At 37.9% G+C, this 15,619-nt stretch overlaps 1 protein-coding gene across 3 annotated transcripts in view; it reads left to right on the plus strand.

Moving 5' to 3' along the window:
* The first annotated feature begins 87 nt into the window (after nucleotides 1-87).
* LOC111341391 (multidrug resistance-associated protein 1-like) overlaps nucleotides 88-15,619 on the plus strand; it is a 31,165-nt gene continuing 15,633 nt past the window's right edge. The window contains exons 1-23 of one of the 3 annotated variants that reach the window (XM_088728262.1): nucleotides 1,057-1,223; nucleotides 1,356-1,434; nucleotides 2,240-2,332; nucleotides 3,131-3,192; nucleotides 3,692-3,823; nucleotides 3,996-4,214; nucleotides 4,785-4,968; nucleotides 5,364-5,618; nucleotides 5,863-5,928; nucleotides 6,634-6,771; nucleotides 7,226-7,366; nucleotides 7,725-7,803; nucleotides 8,314-8,395; nucleotides 9,107-9,233; nucleotides 9,420-9,596; nucleotides 10,181-10,348; nucleotides 11,130-11,213; nucleotides 11,318-11,399; nucleotides 11,894-12,048; nucleotides 12,779-13,291; nucleotides 13,893-14,092; nucleotides 14,654-14,780; nucleotides 15,175-15,276. In XM_088728262.1, coding sequence (XP_088584388.1) covers nucleotides 2,246-2,332; nucleotides 3,131-3,192; nucleotides 3,692-3,823; nucleotides 3,996-4,214; nucleotides 4,785-4,968; nucleotides 5,364-5,618; nucleotides 5,863-5,928; nucleotides 6,634-6,771; nucleotides 7,226-7,366; nucleotides 7,725-7,803; nucleotides 8,314-8,395; nucleotides 9,107-9,233; nucleotides 9,420-9,596; nucleotides 10,181-10,348; nucleotides 11,130-11,213; nucleotides 11,318-11,399; nucleotides 11,894-12,048; nucleotides 12,779-13,291; nucleotides 13,893-14,092; nucleotides 14,654-14,780; nucleotides 15,175-15,276 — 3,180 coding nt within the window. In that variant the 5' untranslated portion in view covers nucleotides 1,057-1,223; nucleotides 1,356-1,434; nucleotides 2,240-2,245. Of the gene's footprint in view, nucleotides 106-1,056; nucleotides 1,224-1,355; nucleotides 1,435-2,239; nucleotides 2,333-3,130; nucleotides 3,193-3,691; nucleotides 3,824-3,995; nucleotides 4,215-4,784; nucleotides 4,969-5,363; nucleotides 5,619-5,862; nucleotides 5,929-6,633; nucleotides 6,772-7,225; nucleotides 7,367-7,724; nucleotides 7,804-8,313; nucleotides 8,396-9,106; nucleotides 9,234-9,419; nucleotides 9,597-10,180; nucleotides 10,349-11,129; nucleotides 11,214-11,317; nucleotides 11,400-11,893; nucleotides 12,049-12,778; nucleotides 13,292-13,892; nucleotides 14,093-14,653; nucleotides 14,781-15,174; nucleotides 15,277-15,619 lie in introns of those variants that run through there. The other 2 variants (XM_088728264.1, XM_088728263.1) reach the window with 2 other exon arrangements.

Below are 15,619 nucleotides of genomic sequence, written 5' to 3' on the forward strand. Positions count from 1 at the left end.
TCGCTGCAGTCACCGTATTATGCTTATTAAGATAAGACAAGCGAATATAACCCTTATTCCAGTCAACAACAACCTGACTCGAGAACGCTTCTTCCAACACTCAAGGTAAGCGGCTGTAGTTTCGAGAGTTCGTCACTGAAACCAAGTGGACACCAAATTATCAAACGGGAACTTCGCTTCAGTACTTTCGAGTAGTTACCAACTAACAATTTTAACACCTTACATCAACGCACGTGTTAGCCTAACTCCACATCGGAGTGTTAAGTGCAGACTAATGCAGATTTCAACTGCTCTCCTTTCAGCACAAAATGTTCTTTTAATTTTCTCTCATTTTGACATAACTATAGGTGGTATCAGTAGGTTTATTAAACACTGATAAGCTATTTATATAAGATTTTTGGTTCTGTCCTGGTGTACCGGTTCACAAGGGAATTACCATTGTTCTTTCTTTGTTTAGGAGTTATCGGTTAGCTATTGTATATTGGTTGGTCTTTTGTATTGGCTCTTGTGAACCGGTACACGAGGACAGAACCAGATTTTTTCACACGTTTGTCAATTTGCCAGAATTTCTCTGCCAAGTCAGTTTATACCATGGGAACCATTTGCTAGATTCTCAAGAGTTTGATATTTTGTCACACACGTTAGAAATAACCGTAAAGGGAATTAATCTTGGTAATACACTTAAGCATATTACTGAGCCTTGCTCTTGTTTGTCCTCTGTGGGATTGAGGAACTATAACGATGATTGATTTAGTACTTCTAGTAAAAGGCCATTTTACAGTTGTTTACTTAGTTGGCAAGCTTGAGTTAGATTGAGGCTGAAGGTGACCTTGTTGTGATGGAGACCAGTATCTAGTTAGCACGATATAAAAGTAATTTACATTTGAAAAGCACCGACGTATGTATCATTACTATCGTTTAAAGCCTTGGCAACCAAGCACGGAACTGTAAAATTGACTATTCATTCTAGTGCTGAGGGGCTTCACTAAAATGCACAGCAATTGCGTGACAAACGCGATTGAACCTTGATACCAGTAGCACAATAGCATACATCAGAGTTAATAATATATTAAAAATGTCGGTCGCAAAACCCCGGTAACATTACTGGAAGCTCGTATCGAGCTGTTCGTTCAGGCGTTTTGGAAAACATAAATCATGATCCATTTGAATGATAACAATCTGAGGGAGAAAAACTAGCGTCTCACGCATCGTACTGACCTGAGGTTTGTGGCAAACTGAATACTTTCGTGCCAGTTTCGTTTGAATATTCAGTAGCGCTGACAAAACATATGTATCGTCTTTGTTGCGATAACCGAGTAAGGGTTTTTCTCTTAAATTATTTCGATTTCACACAGGAAAAGCATGATCAGGATAAGATGGCTGTGACAGATAAGCTTCGAAACCTCGTGTTGAGACGTTGATCACGAATGCGAGGTAGAGTTTAAGGGCTACGTATGAAGGCGGTCAAATTGTGGGTGGTAAATTGTCTACAAGTAGTTTTCGTCATCTGTCCTATTACAAAACATATTCATTATAAAAGTAGCTTAACCCACTTAAAAGAAAACGTTTGTAAAAAGGGCGAGGGAAAATTTACCTTTTCCTCAAATCCTCGTGGACTTCACACAAGGTCGAGGAGTATATTCAGTACAGGACTTTTAGACAATACGGTGACATTTTTCGCCGGAAAATGATTTCTCAATTCATCGACGTTTTATTTAGTAGTACGTGAGTCATTTTTCACGCTTTTTTGTTAATATCATGGTGTTGTAGGCTCTTGGAAGAACTTAGAATAGACAATACGGTTGACTTAATTGTGACATAACGTTTGACGTGACGTTGCGTGACGAGACACAACAATGAAAAGTACATCGATAGACAGATAAGGCGGTTTTTTTTTTCTTAGGGATCGTGATTTGATTCTTTTTCATTCGTGAATCGTTATTAAGGATGATAAGATCTTCTATGTTCACGGGAACTAATTTTTTTATATAAAAACGTGTCTCGTGAATAAAGAGCTGAATTAAACGCGATTCGCGAGCCCATTTTGTTTTGCACGAGGAATTCCCGGCTTTTTTAATGATTTTGAAAATGTACGTATTTTTCTCGAACGGTTGGAATTAGGTTTTGACGTGGGTTCTAACAGGACCTGGACTACATATGATCGAGGAGAATGCATCAGAATGCATCAGGATGCAATGTGTACATTAAGGCAAATCAAGACTTCTTTTCACATCTTTAGGCGAAAATGACTGAAACATCGTCCAATTCGAATCATGAAAACAACTTCAGTGTCAACTGGGAACCAGATCATACAAACGAGACAAGAAAGAGGGTGAGGCGGTCAATTGAATCATTCTTTACTTTAGAGCAGTTTTCAATTGGGGATCGAAAAGACCAGCCTGGGTTGCTTTGTTTTTGCGGTACGTCGTTGTGTGATTAGTCTAGAAAACTCGCGCCACCATTTCAACCAATCAAATGCAAGAACTAAAACCAGTCCCAGTGACTTGGTCACTCGCGTTCTTTCGCGCTTCAAGCGGGTTACTTTTTTTAATCTGATTTCCCAGTGGCTAATGTCGAAGTAAAGTTTTGTTTTGATTAGTGCAGGGGCGGATCCAGGATTTTTTTGAGGAGGGTGCACCACTAAAGAATGGTGTAACTGACTGGTGACCACAACGTCTGCTCGGACCAATAGAAGGGCTAATGCTCCAAACTTCAGTGCCATACTACCATTTTTACGCCGTTTAACATAAATTCTTCAACCTCGTCTCTTGCTCTACTTCAACACCAATAAACCACATAGTTTTGTTTTGTTTTTTTGGAGAATACCACTTGTATTAGAAAGCCGCAGGTCATCTCAGGGGGGGAGGGGTGTACACCCCTGTACCCTCCCCTAAATCCGCCCCTGCAGGGGTTGTGGGGAATTTGGTTTTGGTTTTTCGACACTCAATTTAAAGCTGATTTATCATTAAATCTTGTAAAACAGCGCATGAGTTTGACTTAATTTGTCGTGCATTTTATAAGTTATACCAAAAGTGGCAAAAAGTTAGCGAGATTTAGGGCTCTTATGTCAACACAGAGTTTCCTTCAAAAATATTTATCCTGTTCTATCGTTTTCCTGCTCTCTTTTTAGATTTCCTGTCCCGAAGATAAAGCAACATGCCTTTCAAGAATCACGTTTTGGTGGTTGAACTGGTAACCGAAATTGCTAACTAACTTACCTTTAAATACTGAGATAGATGTGGGGTCACGATGCGTGTTATATACCCGTCGGACAAATATAGAAGGGAAAGTTAGTAAAAATTCTAACATAGACACTTTTTTCTGCCATAAACTAACATCAAGCAGAATGATCGAATTGAAACCGAATTTGCTGGAACCCTCCTGTTTCGTAGTAAATGCGTTGAACTGAGTTTTTAGAGAAAGACACTCAATTTTCACGTATATTATTAACTTCTTTACCATGGCTGCCTGGTATTTTACGTGTTTAGGCAAACAAAGGAACATTTCTAACTGCAGGATACTGGGAAGCAATGGAACGGTGCCAACTCGATTCTATTTAACAAACTAACAAGAGGGAAAAATTACTATATTTTGGAAGTAGGTATCAGCAAGGCGGAGGAAGAGCAAGAAATACTTCCGTTTGCTTGAACTTCTGAATCATAGAAAGTTATTTCTTATTCTCTTTCCACAGGATAATTTTTACCGGATACAAAAGGCCTCTCGAGGACAAGGACCTCTGGGCACTAAATTGGAAGAGCAGAGCTTCATACATTGTTCCCAAAGTGAGATCCATTTGGAATCACGAACAAAGAAAATGCAACAGGTAGGTTCATTAGCAAGTTTGTTTGACGCCCGCTTCTCACTTCTTTTACGGAGGCAATGTTTGCCATAATTTTTATTTTTCTGACCAGCATCACAGAGGCGGACGCCAAGTGGTTAGTGTATTAGATACAAAAACCCCAATATAGATCTCATCTATTTACTATTCTTAACAGGAAGAAAAAACTCCTGGTTGAAGATGCTTGTGGCTTTGAGCCCAGTGAAACTGATTCATTACTTGATAGAAATCGAAAGAAGACCAAATCACTAAGCAACAAGAGAAAACCTTCACTTTTGAAGGTTTTAGTCAAGATGTACGGATGGAAATTTCTTCTAGCCGCTATCTTTAAACTGTTCCACGACTGCTTTTTGTTTGTACAACCTCAGTTATTAAGGTAAGCATACATAAGTTGAGAAAAAAAAAAAAAACACGGTATAAACTTCTGCATAGGCCAATTTCAAAGCCCGCTAGTGATTGGTGTCTGTTCAAAATCGACTTTTTTTTTAACGCTTTCAATTATTAATTCGTGTTTGTTTGTCCTTAACATCGCCCGCCTAGATTAGCTCGCTATTTGTAGGCGGTGTTCATTGTAAGTAATTGTTTTGGAAGGCCTAATAAACTTGGAAACTTGAAACTTGTTCTTCCTCGGTAGAATACTTTGAAATACCACTACCCGGCTAATCGTTGCTTTTACCAAAACACCTTAAACACATAGATATGAATATAATAACACACAAATATATTTACAACGTATATTCTCCATATTGTGCTGTATACATTCGTATGCCGACAAGGAGAAGGAAAGTTACTTTAAAAATCAAGGACTCTCAAGTTTACGATCATTTCCGAATTTTCCAAAATCTAACCCTTCGCACTTTGGGCTTGAAAATTCAAAACAATGATGTAAAGGAGTGATATCACTTTGCGTTGGAAGAAACACTTCTATGTTCGTCTCTTTCTTTAGAATGCTTATTGAATACATAGAAGACAAGTCCTCTTCTGAGAAAATATGGATTGGCTACGTATACGCTGGGTCCATGTTTGTGTCAGCAACATTGCAGTCCCTCGTCCTTCAGCAGTATTTCCATATAATGGTCACACTTGGTATGAAAATTCGTTCAGCTGTTACTGGTCTAATATATGAAAAGGTGAGCTGCTTAGTCGAACAACTCATTTCTAGTACATTCGGCTGCTATTTTGTTTCCATATACTAAGTTAGAATGGAAAAAAAGGAGGCATGAAAAGTGCAAGCATGAATTACTTGATAAATTACCCATCAACGATTGAATCACTAACAACCTAAATTTATGAGGTTATTTCGAGTCACAACGTAATTTTTCGTAATTATTTATATAGTTCTCCCCCTGACACTAGGAACATGTATAATAATTATTATTATCAAGGATTACCGATTTTCAGTGAATTGACGTTAAGGAAGTTGAACACCACACGAATTCTTCGCAGTTGTTTTGCAAAACCTTAAAACATCCTTCTACTACTCTTCTTATGAACGATTGATTTGCCACTAACATCATTTAATCAGGCGCTGGTGCTCTGCAACGAATCACGGTCGAAATCAACAGCTGGAGAAATTGTGAACCTGATGTCAGTGGACGCACAACGGCTGATGGATGTGATGACATATCTTAACATGATATGGTCTGGGCCCTTCCAAGTTGGAGTGTCTTTGTATTTTCTTCATCAAACCATGGGCTGGCCGATTTACGCTGGCCTAGGTGTGATGGTAATTTTCACTCCAGTTAATTTCTTGGTCGGAAGAGTGGTGAAGAAGTTGCAGGTATTCAACGTCCTGATTTGTATGTGTTGAATAGTTTGTCTCACTTTTTGCGATGTCCGTGTAATATTGATCTAAAAAAAAAAAACAAAATTAACAGGGCATCCCTGAGAAAAAGGAAGTTCTCAGTTTGGTTACAAGAAGAATTTCTACAGTTTTAACTACACCATCATCCTGTTAATAGGGAAGTTCAATAATTGTCACTATCTTTCGGAATTCTTATGAAAGACTTCTCCTTTACGATCAGGTTAAGCAAATGTCAGAAAAGGATGGAAGAATAAAGATAATTAACGAAGTTCTCAATGGAATCAAGGTACACGTTACAGTATCTTAAACAGGATATTTGCGGAGTAAAATAGAAAGCAGAACTCGTTACTTTATAGGTAATCACATGATTTCGAGTGCAATTTGAAATAAATAAGCTCGAGTACATTTTTTCAAAGACTAACAAAATTGCATGAGCCCGTAGAGTGAGTGCAATTTGTGGTCTTTGAAAAAATTTGAAGTGCTTATTTATTCCAAATTGCACGAGAAAATCATGTGATTATCTATTAATAATATACATGAAAAAATGCGAGGTAGCTTCTCATAACTACGCAGAAGAAAAGCGCGCGCATCACGTGCAAAAATAAGTTATTCAAACTCTGCAAGTGACATTGACCTTGACATTGACATTAACCAATCATTCTGACCAATCAGAATGTCTGGTTCGTTTCTTCCTTTGCACTGAATTAACCCTCTTCTGCAATGAATTAACTCTCTTCTGCACTGAATTAACTGAAAACTGCATTTATCTTAACCAATCAGAACTGAGAAATGTTTTCATGTATATTATTAGGTCAAAAATAGTAACAATACTAATAATGATACTCATGCTGAGCTTGAGCCGTAGAGAGAGATTGGAGTCTTGTATAAAGTATAGTAATATACCTTGTACTGTTTACCGTCATTTTCTAATAAAGGTTATAAGTTAGGATTCATTTGGACTATAATTGACAAAAAAAATTTTCTTTTCCAGGTTCTAAAGCTTTATGCTTGGGAAGAATCTTTCTTGTCAATTATTAGCAGCAAGCGAGACAAGGAACTCTCGTTTCTTCTGAAGTCTCAAATCTGGAAAGTTTTTCTGAATTTTATTTACAATAGCATGCCTGTCATGGTAAGTTCACGGTAGCAAATTTGAGAAGTTTATTACAAGAATGGTGAATATAGCGTTTACAAAGTGAACAAAAAACCCAAAATGAGAAAATCAAAGCACGTACTGCCCGATACATTAAACTATCGCAAAATGTGTACCTTTCCTTTGATGGCGAAAATCCCCTACAAAAGACAGCACAGTAAATTTTTTGCGTTAAATTTCGTACCATTTGTATTCTATCTGTCACTCTATTCCATTTCACTTTGAATAGTTTCAGTCCAGTTATCTGCATTTCATCTCATTTCTGAACTGTCTGTTCTCTCTTTGACATGTTGTTAGTCACAAAATGCGTTGCTGTTATTCCTTCCTCGTTAACTCTGTGATTCTATACTAACACACTGAAAGTTTTCATCTATGTAGTACCACAATCACGCAACGTTAATATTGCTGTCTCAATCGACTTTCCTCCAAACAGGTTGCTGTTACAACGTTTGCAGTCTACGTCCTCACAGGCAACAGTCTCACCGCCTCCAAAGCGTTTGTGGCGTTGTCGCTCTTTGGAATTTTGCGTTTTCCTCTTAGTTTCTTTCCAGATGTGATTGCAACTTGCATACAAGTAGGTCGGAAAAGGAGCAATGTTGTTGTGATTGCTCCTATATAAGGTCCAAAGTAACTATTTTATGACTCCTGCTCTATTTAATTGTTTTCGTCTTGCTCCTGTTTTCGTTCATCTTAATAGTGGTACTTCCTTTGAGTAAATATGAATGAGACTTAGCCTCGCACCTCCGAAGTTAGCATTTCGAGAATATTTAGCTAGGATGTTAGAATGGACAAGACACGAAACGCAATTAAAGTAACGAATCATCTTGGCGGTGTAAAGCCCCTTTACTTCTAATGTTATTAAGTTATATTATTATATAATGCAGATTTTTGACACTTTCCCTTACTCCTTTTCTTTTCTTTTTCTTCCTAAGGCACGGGTCTCGGTCAAGCGTTTGGAGAAGTTCTTAGATTCAGAAGAACTGGACCCCAACAATGTTCTGAGGACGTCACGTAAGAACAATGTAATGTAGTGGGTATTTCCGTGACTTGCAAAGATTTAGCACTCGTTCCGCTGATCGATGCGTTGGCCAATAGGCCACACAAATGACTCACCCAGTGATTTGGGGAGGCAAACCTATTCGTAAAATAAATCACCAGAAATGACTAACAGACAAACTGACCGACAATTTTAAGCCATTATAAATACATATAAAGACAGCGTTTCCTTGAGTAGAGAATGTACGAAACGCGTGAACGCTCAAGGCCTTGTCTATCTTATTTCTATCTTTAACCAAAATATAGGGTCAACTGATGGTACCGGAACCGCAGTGAGCATATGTGCATCAACTTGTACCAATACTGCCAGTAGACAATTTTCCTAGCCTTGACATATCTTCATTATTCCTGAGGCATGCAAGCTTTCCATATTTAATGACTGTAATTCGAAGTAAAGGAGGCTAACCTTAAATTTAAAGCAACGAGTAAAGAACTAACACAGACTCCCCTTAATCTCTCACTTAGCAACACAGCTTACTTCGGAAATGATTGGCGTCAAAAGTGGTGTATTTGGGTGGAATAGAAAGGATGCTCCTAAAATTCATGGGTAAGATAGCATTACAGAGAATTAATAAAAAGGCGAAAATCAAATATGCAATTTTCTGGAAAATGTTTTTAGTCTTAGTTATGAAAGAAACATCTAGAGGCTAACCGAAAAAATACGAAGAACACTAAGGGTACGGATGTAGAGAGTTTGAATGAATTGCCATGAGTTTTTCAATTTTTACGGAGTTGAAAGAATGTTGGTAATTTGAAGGTGCACGAACTGTTGTATAGGTACTCTAAGTTATCTTGTAAACGTCTTCTGTCAACTGTCCCATTGTTCTTCTCCTTTATTCTGTTTTCGTTCTTGGTTTTTTCCTGTCTATCTGTTTGTCTATCTATCTGTCAGGCTGGCAGTCTGTTTCACTTTGGGTCAGATTGTTTAGGACGACAATATAGCCGTTAAACTGGATACACATGACCTACTTTAAGTCAGTAAATTTCTCTGAGTAGTGTAGTGTTTCCTTAGCAATAGATCGTGTGGATATCACACTGAACACAATCCAAGGCCCATTACGATAAATCTTTGAGTGAGAACGACTTACCGCTAGATAAAAAGCGATAATTCGTGAAGGGCTTAACTGCATGTAGCATATTTATCACGATATGCATCGCTTTGGAATAACACTTAATTTATATAAAGACATCCCCTTATTGGCAATTTACTCTGTCACATTTTTAACACATATTTTATTGTCGCTTTTTATTGTTTCAGTGTCAACCTAAACATTCCAAAGGGCTCGCTTGTTGCAGTCGTTGGTCAAGTTGGATGTGGGAAATCTACTTTACTTTCCTCTCTTCTTGGAGAAACAGAGAAGTTAAATGGAACCGTTTTTGTTGACGTGCGTAATGTATTTTATCTCTTAGGAATGATTACCTCCTTTCAATTTAGGTAACTTAAAATACATAGTTAATTTTGAGCTCGCTGTCTTCAGGTCCCCTAACTCAAAAAGAGAGAGATAGCGTATATGATGTGGACTTATAGATTAAAAGTCGTTTAATAAAGTGTTCGATATTTTTTCTCACAGGGATCTGTGGCATATGTTTCCCAGCAGGCCTGGATACAAAACGCCACCATACGAGACAATATCTTGTTTAATAAGGCCATGGATCCCGCTCGTTATGAGCAGGTTATTCACTCGTGCGCCTTGAGAAGTGATTTGAGAATTCTTCCAGCTGGTGACTCTACAGAAATTGGAGAACGGGTGAGAAGCAATCTTATTATAATTGGTTAAGATCTTTACTATTCTATCAGTTTTAATTATAATATAGTTTATATCTGACCACTTGCAGCCTGAGGCTGAATTACGGGTGCAGTGTAAGGTTGAGAACAGACGTCAGCATATCAGGCGCCTCTGGCAGCCGCTTCAGTCCATCGATCTCACCTTCCAATCCATCCCACCCCAGGGGAGGACATCCATCACACAGTAATCTCGTGTGTGGGAAATTAACGTCTCCTACCCCAACCCTGCAGGAGACGGGACCTCCATTTATTCGTCGCTATCCGAGAAGACTAGAATATCTAACCATTTCCTGATGTTATAGAAAGGCAGCAAATTCTTTTCAATTATTTTAAGACCTTGAGTGTTGGACCGGCCGGGGCTCGAACCCTCGACCTCCCGCACAACAGTGCAGTGCACTATCCATTGGGCTAACTGGGCGGCAGCATTGATGCTACAGTCGTCCATATCACCGAGAGACATGAATAATAATGCCGCTGATACATTCTTCAAGTTATTTCTAAATTATTGTTCTCGTTCTCAGAAAAAAATTACTTTAAATATAACAGGGTATCAACCTCAGTGGTGGACAAAAACAACGAGTGAGTCTGGCACGAGCTGTTTATTTTAACGCTGATATCTACCTACTAGATGATCCACTCAGTGCTGTGGACGCCCATGTTGGACGAAAGCTATTTCAAAATGTCATCGGACCTAATGGATTGCTTAAAGACAAGGTGAACTGGAAATGAGCATCTGATTATGTATTCTGCTTATCTCCCTTAAGTCTGTTCAATGTTACCAGTTCGATATAAACTTACAATTGACCTGTTTGGAGTCAGAAGTCAACACAAGGGTGTTAATGCTTTGAGTCCAATATGGTTGATTAGCTTGGCTCAAAAGAAAGTCAAGCTAAGACTCTGAGTACCCTACACAGGTCTGATTTATTGCATAGGTATCTATTCTTTAAGTAATCGAAATGGTTGCGGAAATCTTATGCGGCTTTTGTTTGATTTTCACATCGCCATTCAAGAAAAAAGCAAGATATTTCTTACATATTTCCTCGAAAACCACCAAAAATAAGATCAAGAAGGACTGAAGCTTTATTCTCTGTAGTCAGTCTCTTAGCTTGATCCCATCCTGGGTATCTGTATGAATTAATGATGGCTCTTTTTCTTGGAAATTTAACAAAAACATGGTGAATTACTATAAAATTTTAGATGACCATTAAGCAAGCTCATGCATTTGTGCTGGCCCTCAGCTACTTACTGACACTCACTGAGTGTCCTATGGTACGACTCATAATGACACTCAGTTTCGTCAGCCTCGTGTTTAGTTTGGGTGCCAGTGACCTTTACACATTAAGGAAATAATATAATTTATACGTATTGTTGTACTATGATTTTATGGTGTAAATAAATCTTTGTTGTTGCTTTTGATGCGTTTTCTTCTTAAAGATGGCCCAATTTTCCAAAATGCAACTGTAAATTTTCACTGTCATTTGTCATTACTCGCCAGACTCGAATCTTTGTCACTCATGGCATCAACTATTTACCTCAAATGGATCACATCATCGTTCTTCAGGACGGCTTTGTTTCAGAGGTATGCTCTTCTGTAAACATTTCCATCAAGCGGTCAATTGTTTTAAGGTCAGGATTATTTGACATACATTTTCTTTGTGTCCTTGTTGTTTGGCTTCTTTTTAGGAAGGTTCATACACTGAACTTCTGGAAAACTCAAGTGCCTTTGCTGATTTCCTACAAGCTTACAGATCAGAGGAAAACTTTGGTCAGTATCCAAAACTATATTTGAATTCGATACTTTTTTCTACTTCGTCAAGCTGTTGCACGCTTCTAAAGCAACACTCAGTGCTGTCATGCAAAGTCGTGTGAAAATTGAAAGAAGTAAGGGCTCGTTGTTTATTTACAGCTTAATTTCACATCTTTCTTCTTTATTAAAAGGAAATTTTTTCCCTCTGTTTTCCACGATAGTTGTTTTGGTATATACTAAACAGTGAGATAATTTAGAAGAGAAAGATGATTTTAACTCTTATGTTCCTCGGAGGTTGCTCGAAGGTTGCTCGGAGGCGAATAGCAAAGGAGATTCGGAGTTTGAATGGCCAATCACAGTGTGCCTTCAACGCCATTCGCCGTTTTAGTGTATACTAATCACCATCATCGTTATCCGTTATCATGAATTATGACATAACGTTAGCACAATCAAAGTTTTAATCATATCATTACCTTTAACATCGTGTTGATCACTGAATGCCCTGCTACTAGAAACGGATGTTCATGATGAAAATGAAACCGACGAGGTGCTTCAAGAAAGCAGAAAAGGGATACAAACCTCCCTGAAGGGCTACCAGCATAATCAAGGACGTAATGATAGAAATACCGGAAAAACAATAACAGAGGAAATATCAGAGACTGGAGGAGTAAGTTTTGCATTTTTTTATTAATTAACACCGCCAGTTAAGCGCTCGACTCTTCATATATATAAATAACTTTATAACTTTATTATTTATATAAAATATATGAGTATATGATCCAATGTGCTTTCCTTGAAAGAGAAAAATACGTTACTCCAAAACAGTAATGATCTATCTTTTGACATAAATTTTCTCGCCCGAGTAATTATCTACTGCAGTAAATACAATTTTCCGTATCTATAATTAAGATCTGTTGAGTCAAATCTTACTCCTGTAGGGATTATAAGGCTCCTTCATATTTTCTGTATGTGCAGTTGTCTTAGATGTCAGAAATGGAATTTCATCCCTCTGCCTAACAGTGTTAATTTTTTCATTGATTTTGTTAACACGAATTCTCGGGAGGGCTAAAAATTATTAGCAAAGTGTCTCTTCTGAACATTTTTGCTTATAATATTCGATTCGGCCCACAGATAGACTTCCGTTATAAAAAAAGTGCTCACCAGTTAAGAGAGATAAATGCTTTGGAATCCTTTTGCTTTATAAAGAACAGTTTTCGACCTTCCCCGAGCACAATATCGACTTTCTGCATCCTTACATATCTTGTTTGATCTGAATTCTGGACTGTTTGTGTCTACTACCCATGTCCTTAGGATTGGCTCATGTGTCCAAAAGGGGGACTTAGTTTTCAATAAAAATTAATACCAGTGCCCAACGATCTGTTTTTATTTTCTAACAGGCAACGTTGTCCTTATTGTTTTCTTACATCAAGTCCTCTGGCATACACTGGTTTTTTCTCTCTTTGTTCTTTTTCATGGTTATGGAAGCGAGTTCTGTGGCCACAGGAGTATGGTTAGCCTACTGGAGCGCAGCAAACATTACAACAAACCATCAAAGGGACTTTTATCTATTAATCTATGGAAGCATCGGATCGGGTCAGACCCTCTTTACCGTTTTTTACTCCTTGGCGTTATTTATTGGGGCGATTCGAGCTTCCCGAATACTCCATCGCAAATTAATCGTGAACGTCTTGCGGTTACCAATGATGTTCTTTGATACGACACCGATTGGAAGGATTATGAACCGGCTGTCCAAGGATATTTATGGCATTGATGTGACAATTCCATTATCTCTGAAGTCGTTCTTACAGATGTTTTTCGATGTTCTTGGGATGCTGGTAGCTGTTAGTTACGCCACGCCACTTTTTCTCACCGTTGTTCCTCCTTTGGGTGCCCTCTATTTTTACATACAGGTGGGATGAAGACTTGAAATATATATTTCAACTTTTTCTTCCTCTCGAACTTAAGGGAAACTCACTTCAGGATCCTTCAATACGCGCAAATAAGAAAAAGCAAATGCAGCTAGAGAAGGAAAAGAAAAAGTGTCCTCTGAACAATTAAACATTTCGAGTTTTTCTTTCGTTACTTAAATACGTCGCAAAGAAGGATGGGATTATTTTATGCAAAACTCGTATTTTCAACAATCTTCTTTCTGCTTTATTTCTTTTTTTTTTTTTTTTTTTTTTGCTGTTGCAATAATGCAACTGTTGGTAACAATTGTTTTCTCTCCCTTCCTATTCAGTATTCCTAATCAGGCTCAAGAATAATTGTCGCAATATCTTATTTCATCCTCCACATTCAGTTCAACTGTGCGAATCGATTAAAGTACTGAACATGTATTTGCACGCAGACAATATTGTTTCGTTTACGGATACAATGATTTCAGAGCTGACGGTATAGTATAGTTGCTAATTGCGTGACTGTTCTCCAAGCTGGAACGCAGGTTTCAATGTTGGATGCACATCACACGTCTTGATTTCTGCCGTTTAATTAATTCACTGGTTATTTCACTAGAGAGTATACGTAGCTACATCAAGACAGCTGAGAAGAATCGAGTCAGTAAGCCGATCACCAATATATAGTCACTTCCTGGAGACCATCACCGGTGCCAGCACCATACGGGCTTTCTCACAACAGCAGCGCTTCATCCGGGATAATTACCGGAAATTAGACGAAAATCAAGTAGCACATTACTTGGCTGTCACCGCTGATAGGTAAAGAGATGAATGCTGTTGCAATAATCTATATATATATTTTATAACAAGAATCCATTTCACAGATAAGCATGAAATTGCGTTTTACAGGCTTCATCCATTAGCAACAGTTTTATTAGCATAGGAAAATAGTTAGTCTTCTCTGAGTAACCTTAAGCAGATTATCAAACTGATCCTTTTTCCCTTTTGTAATTCTTTAAATGGCTTCACGAAACTGCATGCGACCTAAACCGCCGTTGCCAATCTTATTTTTCAAGTATAAACTTTAATGACTTATCTCATGAGGCTAATTTTGCTATTTAATGCGGTAATTTAAGGAAGGAGTTTTTTTTCATCCTTGATGTAACTTTGATATGATTTGGGATGTACACCACAAGCAACTACGATTTGCACCTTCACTTGTTTTAGGGGAACGAGCTGATCATCTTTAATGCCAACATACATGAAAACAGCTTGTTCTCAGAGACGGAAATCGAAATGATGGGCTGAACTATTGGAGTATGTAACACCATAGTTAGATTCAGAAGAGAATGAAACTGTTTCGACATTATTTTTTTACAGATGGTTATCTCTTCGTTTGGAATTCATTGGCAATTGCCTGATTCTCTTTGCGGCCTTATTCGCTATTATTAGCCGGGACAAAATCAGTGGAGGTCTTGTAGGACTGTCTGTAACCTATGCAATTCAGGTAATCAAACGGAACGGCTTTACTTCCTCAAAGCCAAAAGGATGAAGGAAAAAAAAAACCTTCATCATGACCGACCCTTACTTTAAATTCTTAGGTGCCTGTAAGTTTGTCGACAAAAGCTCGTGCGACAAGTGTGTTCGCACGTAACAGTTTCGATAAAATGCTTGATTGCAGATAGAAATATGTTCCATTAAGATAGTAAACATATAAAGAGAACAAAGTTAGTTTGGTAAAGTGGGTAAAGGGAAGGGTTCAGAAGCTTTGCAAGATAAACCACCGTTTCTTATTTTATTTTGTTTAATCAACTTAATTCTAGTCTCTATAATTGCTAGAAAAACGTGACTTTCCTGTCCTATTGATGTTCATTTTTACTCTGATCCAATCGGTGTCGTAGATAACTCAAAAACTAGCCTGGATGATAAGAATGTCGAGTCAACTGGAAACAAACTTAGTATCAGTTGAGAGGGTAAAGGAGTATTCTGATACCCAGACAGAGGTGAGTGAAAATGAAATCAAAATCAAATCGCGCGAAGAAGAGCAACAACGTGTTGAAACAATTTACTAGATCTTGCAATTGGCGGTGAATGACTCTTTACGTCTTACGTAGGACGACTATGAGGCTACTAAATTAAGCAGAATTTCCTGGATATTTCCATTGAGATATAAACCAATTCACTTCACGTATTGGTTGACGGTACTTCTGATTTTTCTCATCGAACGACAATGGAAGTATTTAAACATAGATATTTGTCCAAACAGTTTTGTAAACTAGGTGAATCATTTTTTTAGGAGACACATGTACCATTTAAAGTCCGTGAAAATGTTAAAGGTAGTTCCTA

Source organism: Stylophora pistillata, chromosome 7 (genome assembly GCF_964205215.1).
Source record: "Stylophora pistillata chromosome 7, jaStyPist1.2, whole genome shotgun sequence".
Classification (NCBI taxonomy): domain Eukaryota; kingdom Metazoa; phylum Cnidaria; class Anthozoa; order Scleractinia; family Pocilloporidae; genus Stylophora; species Stylophora pistillata.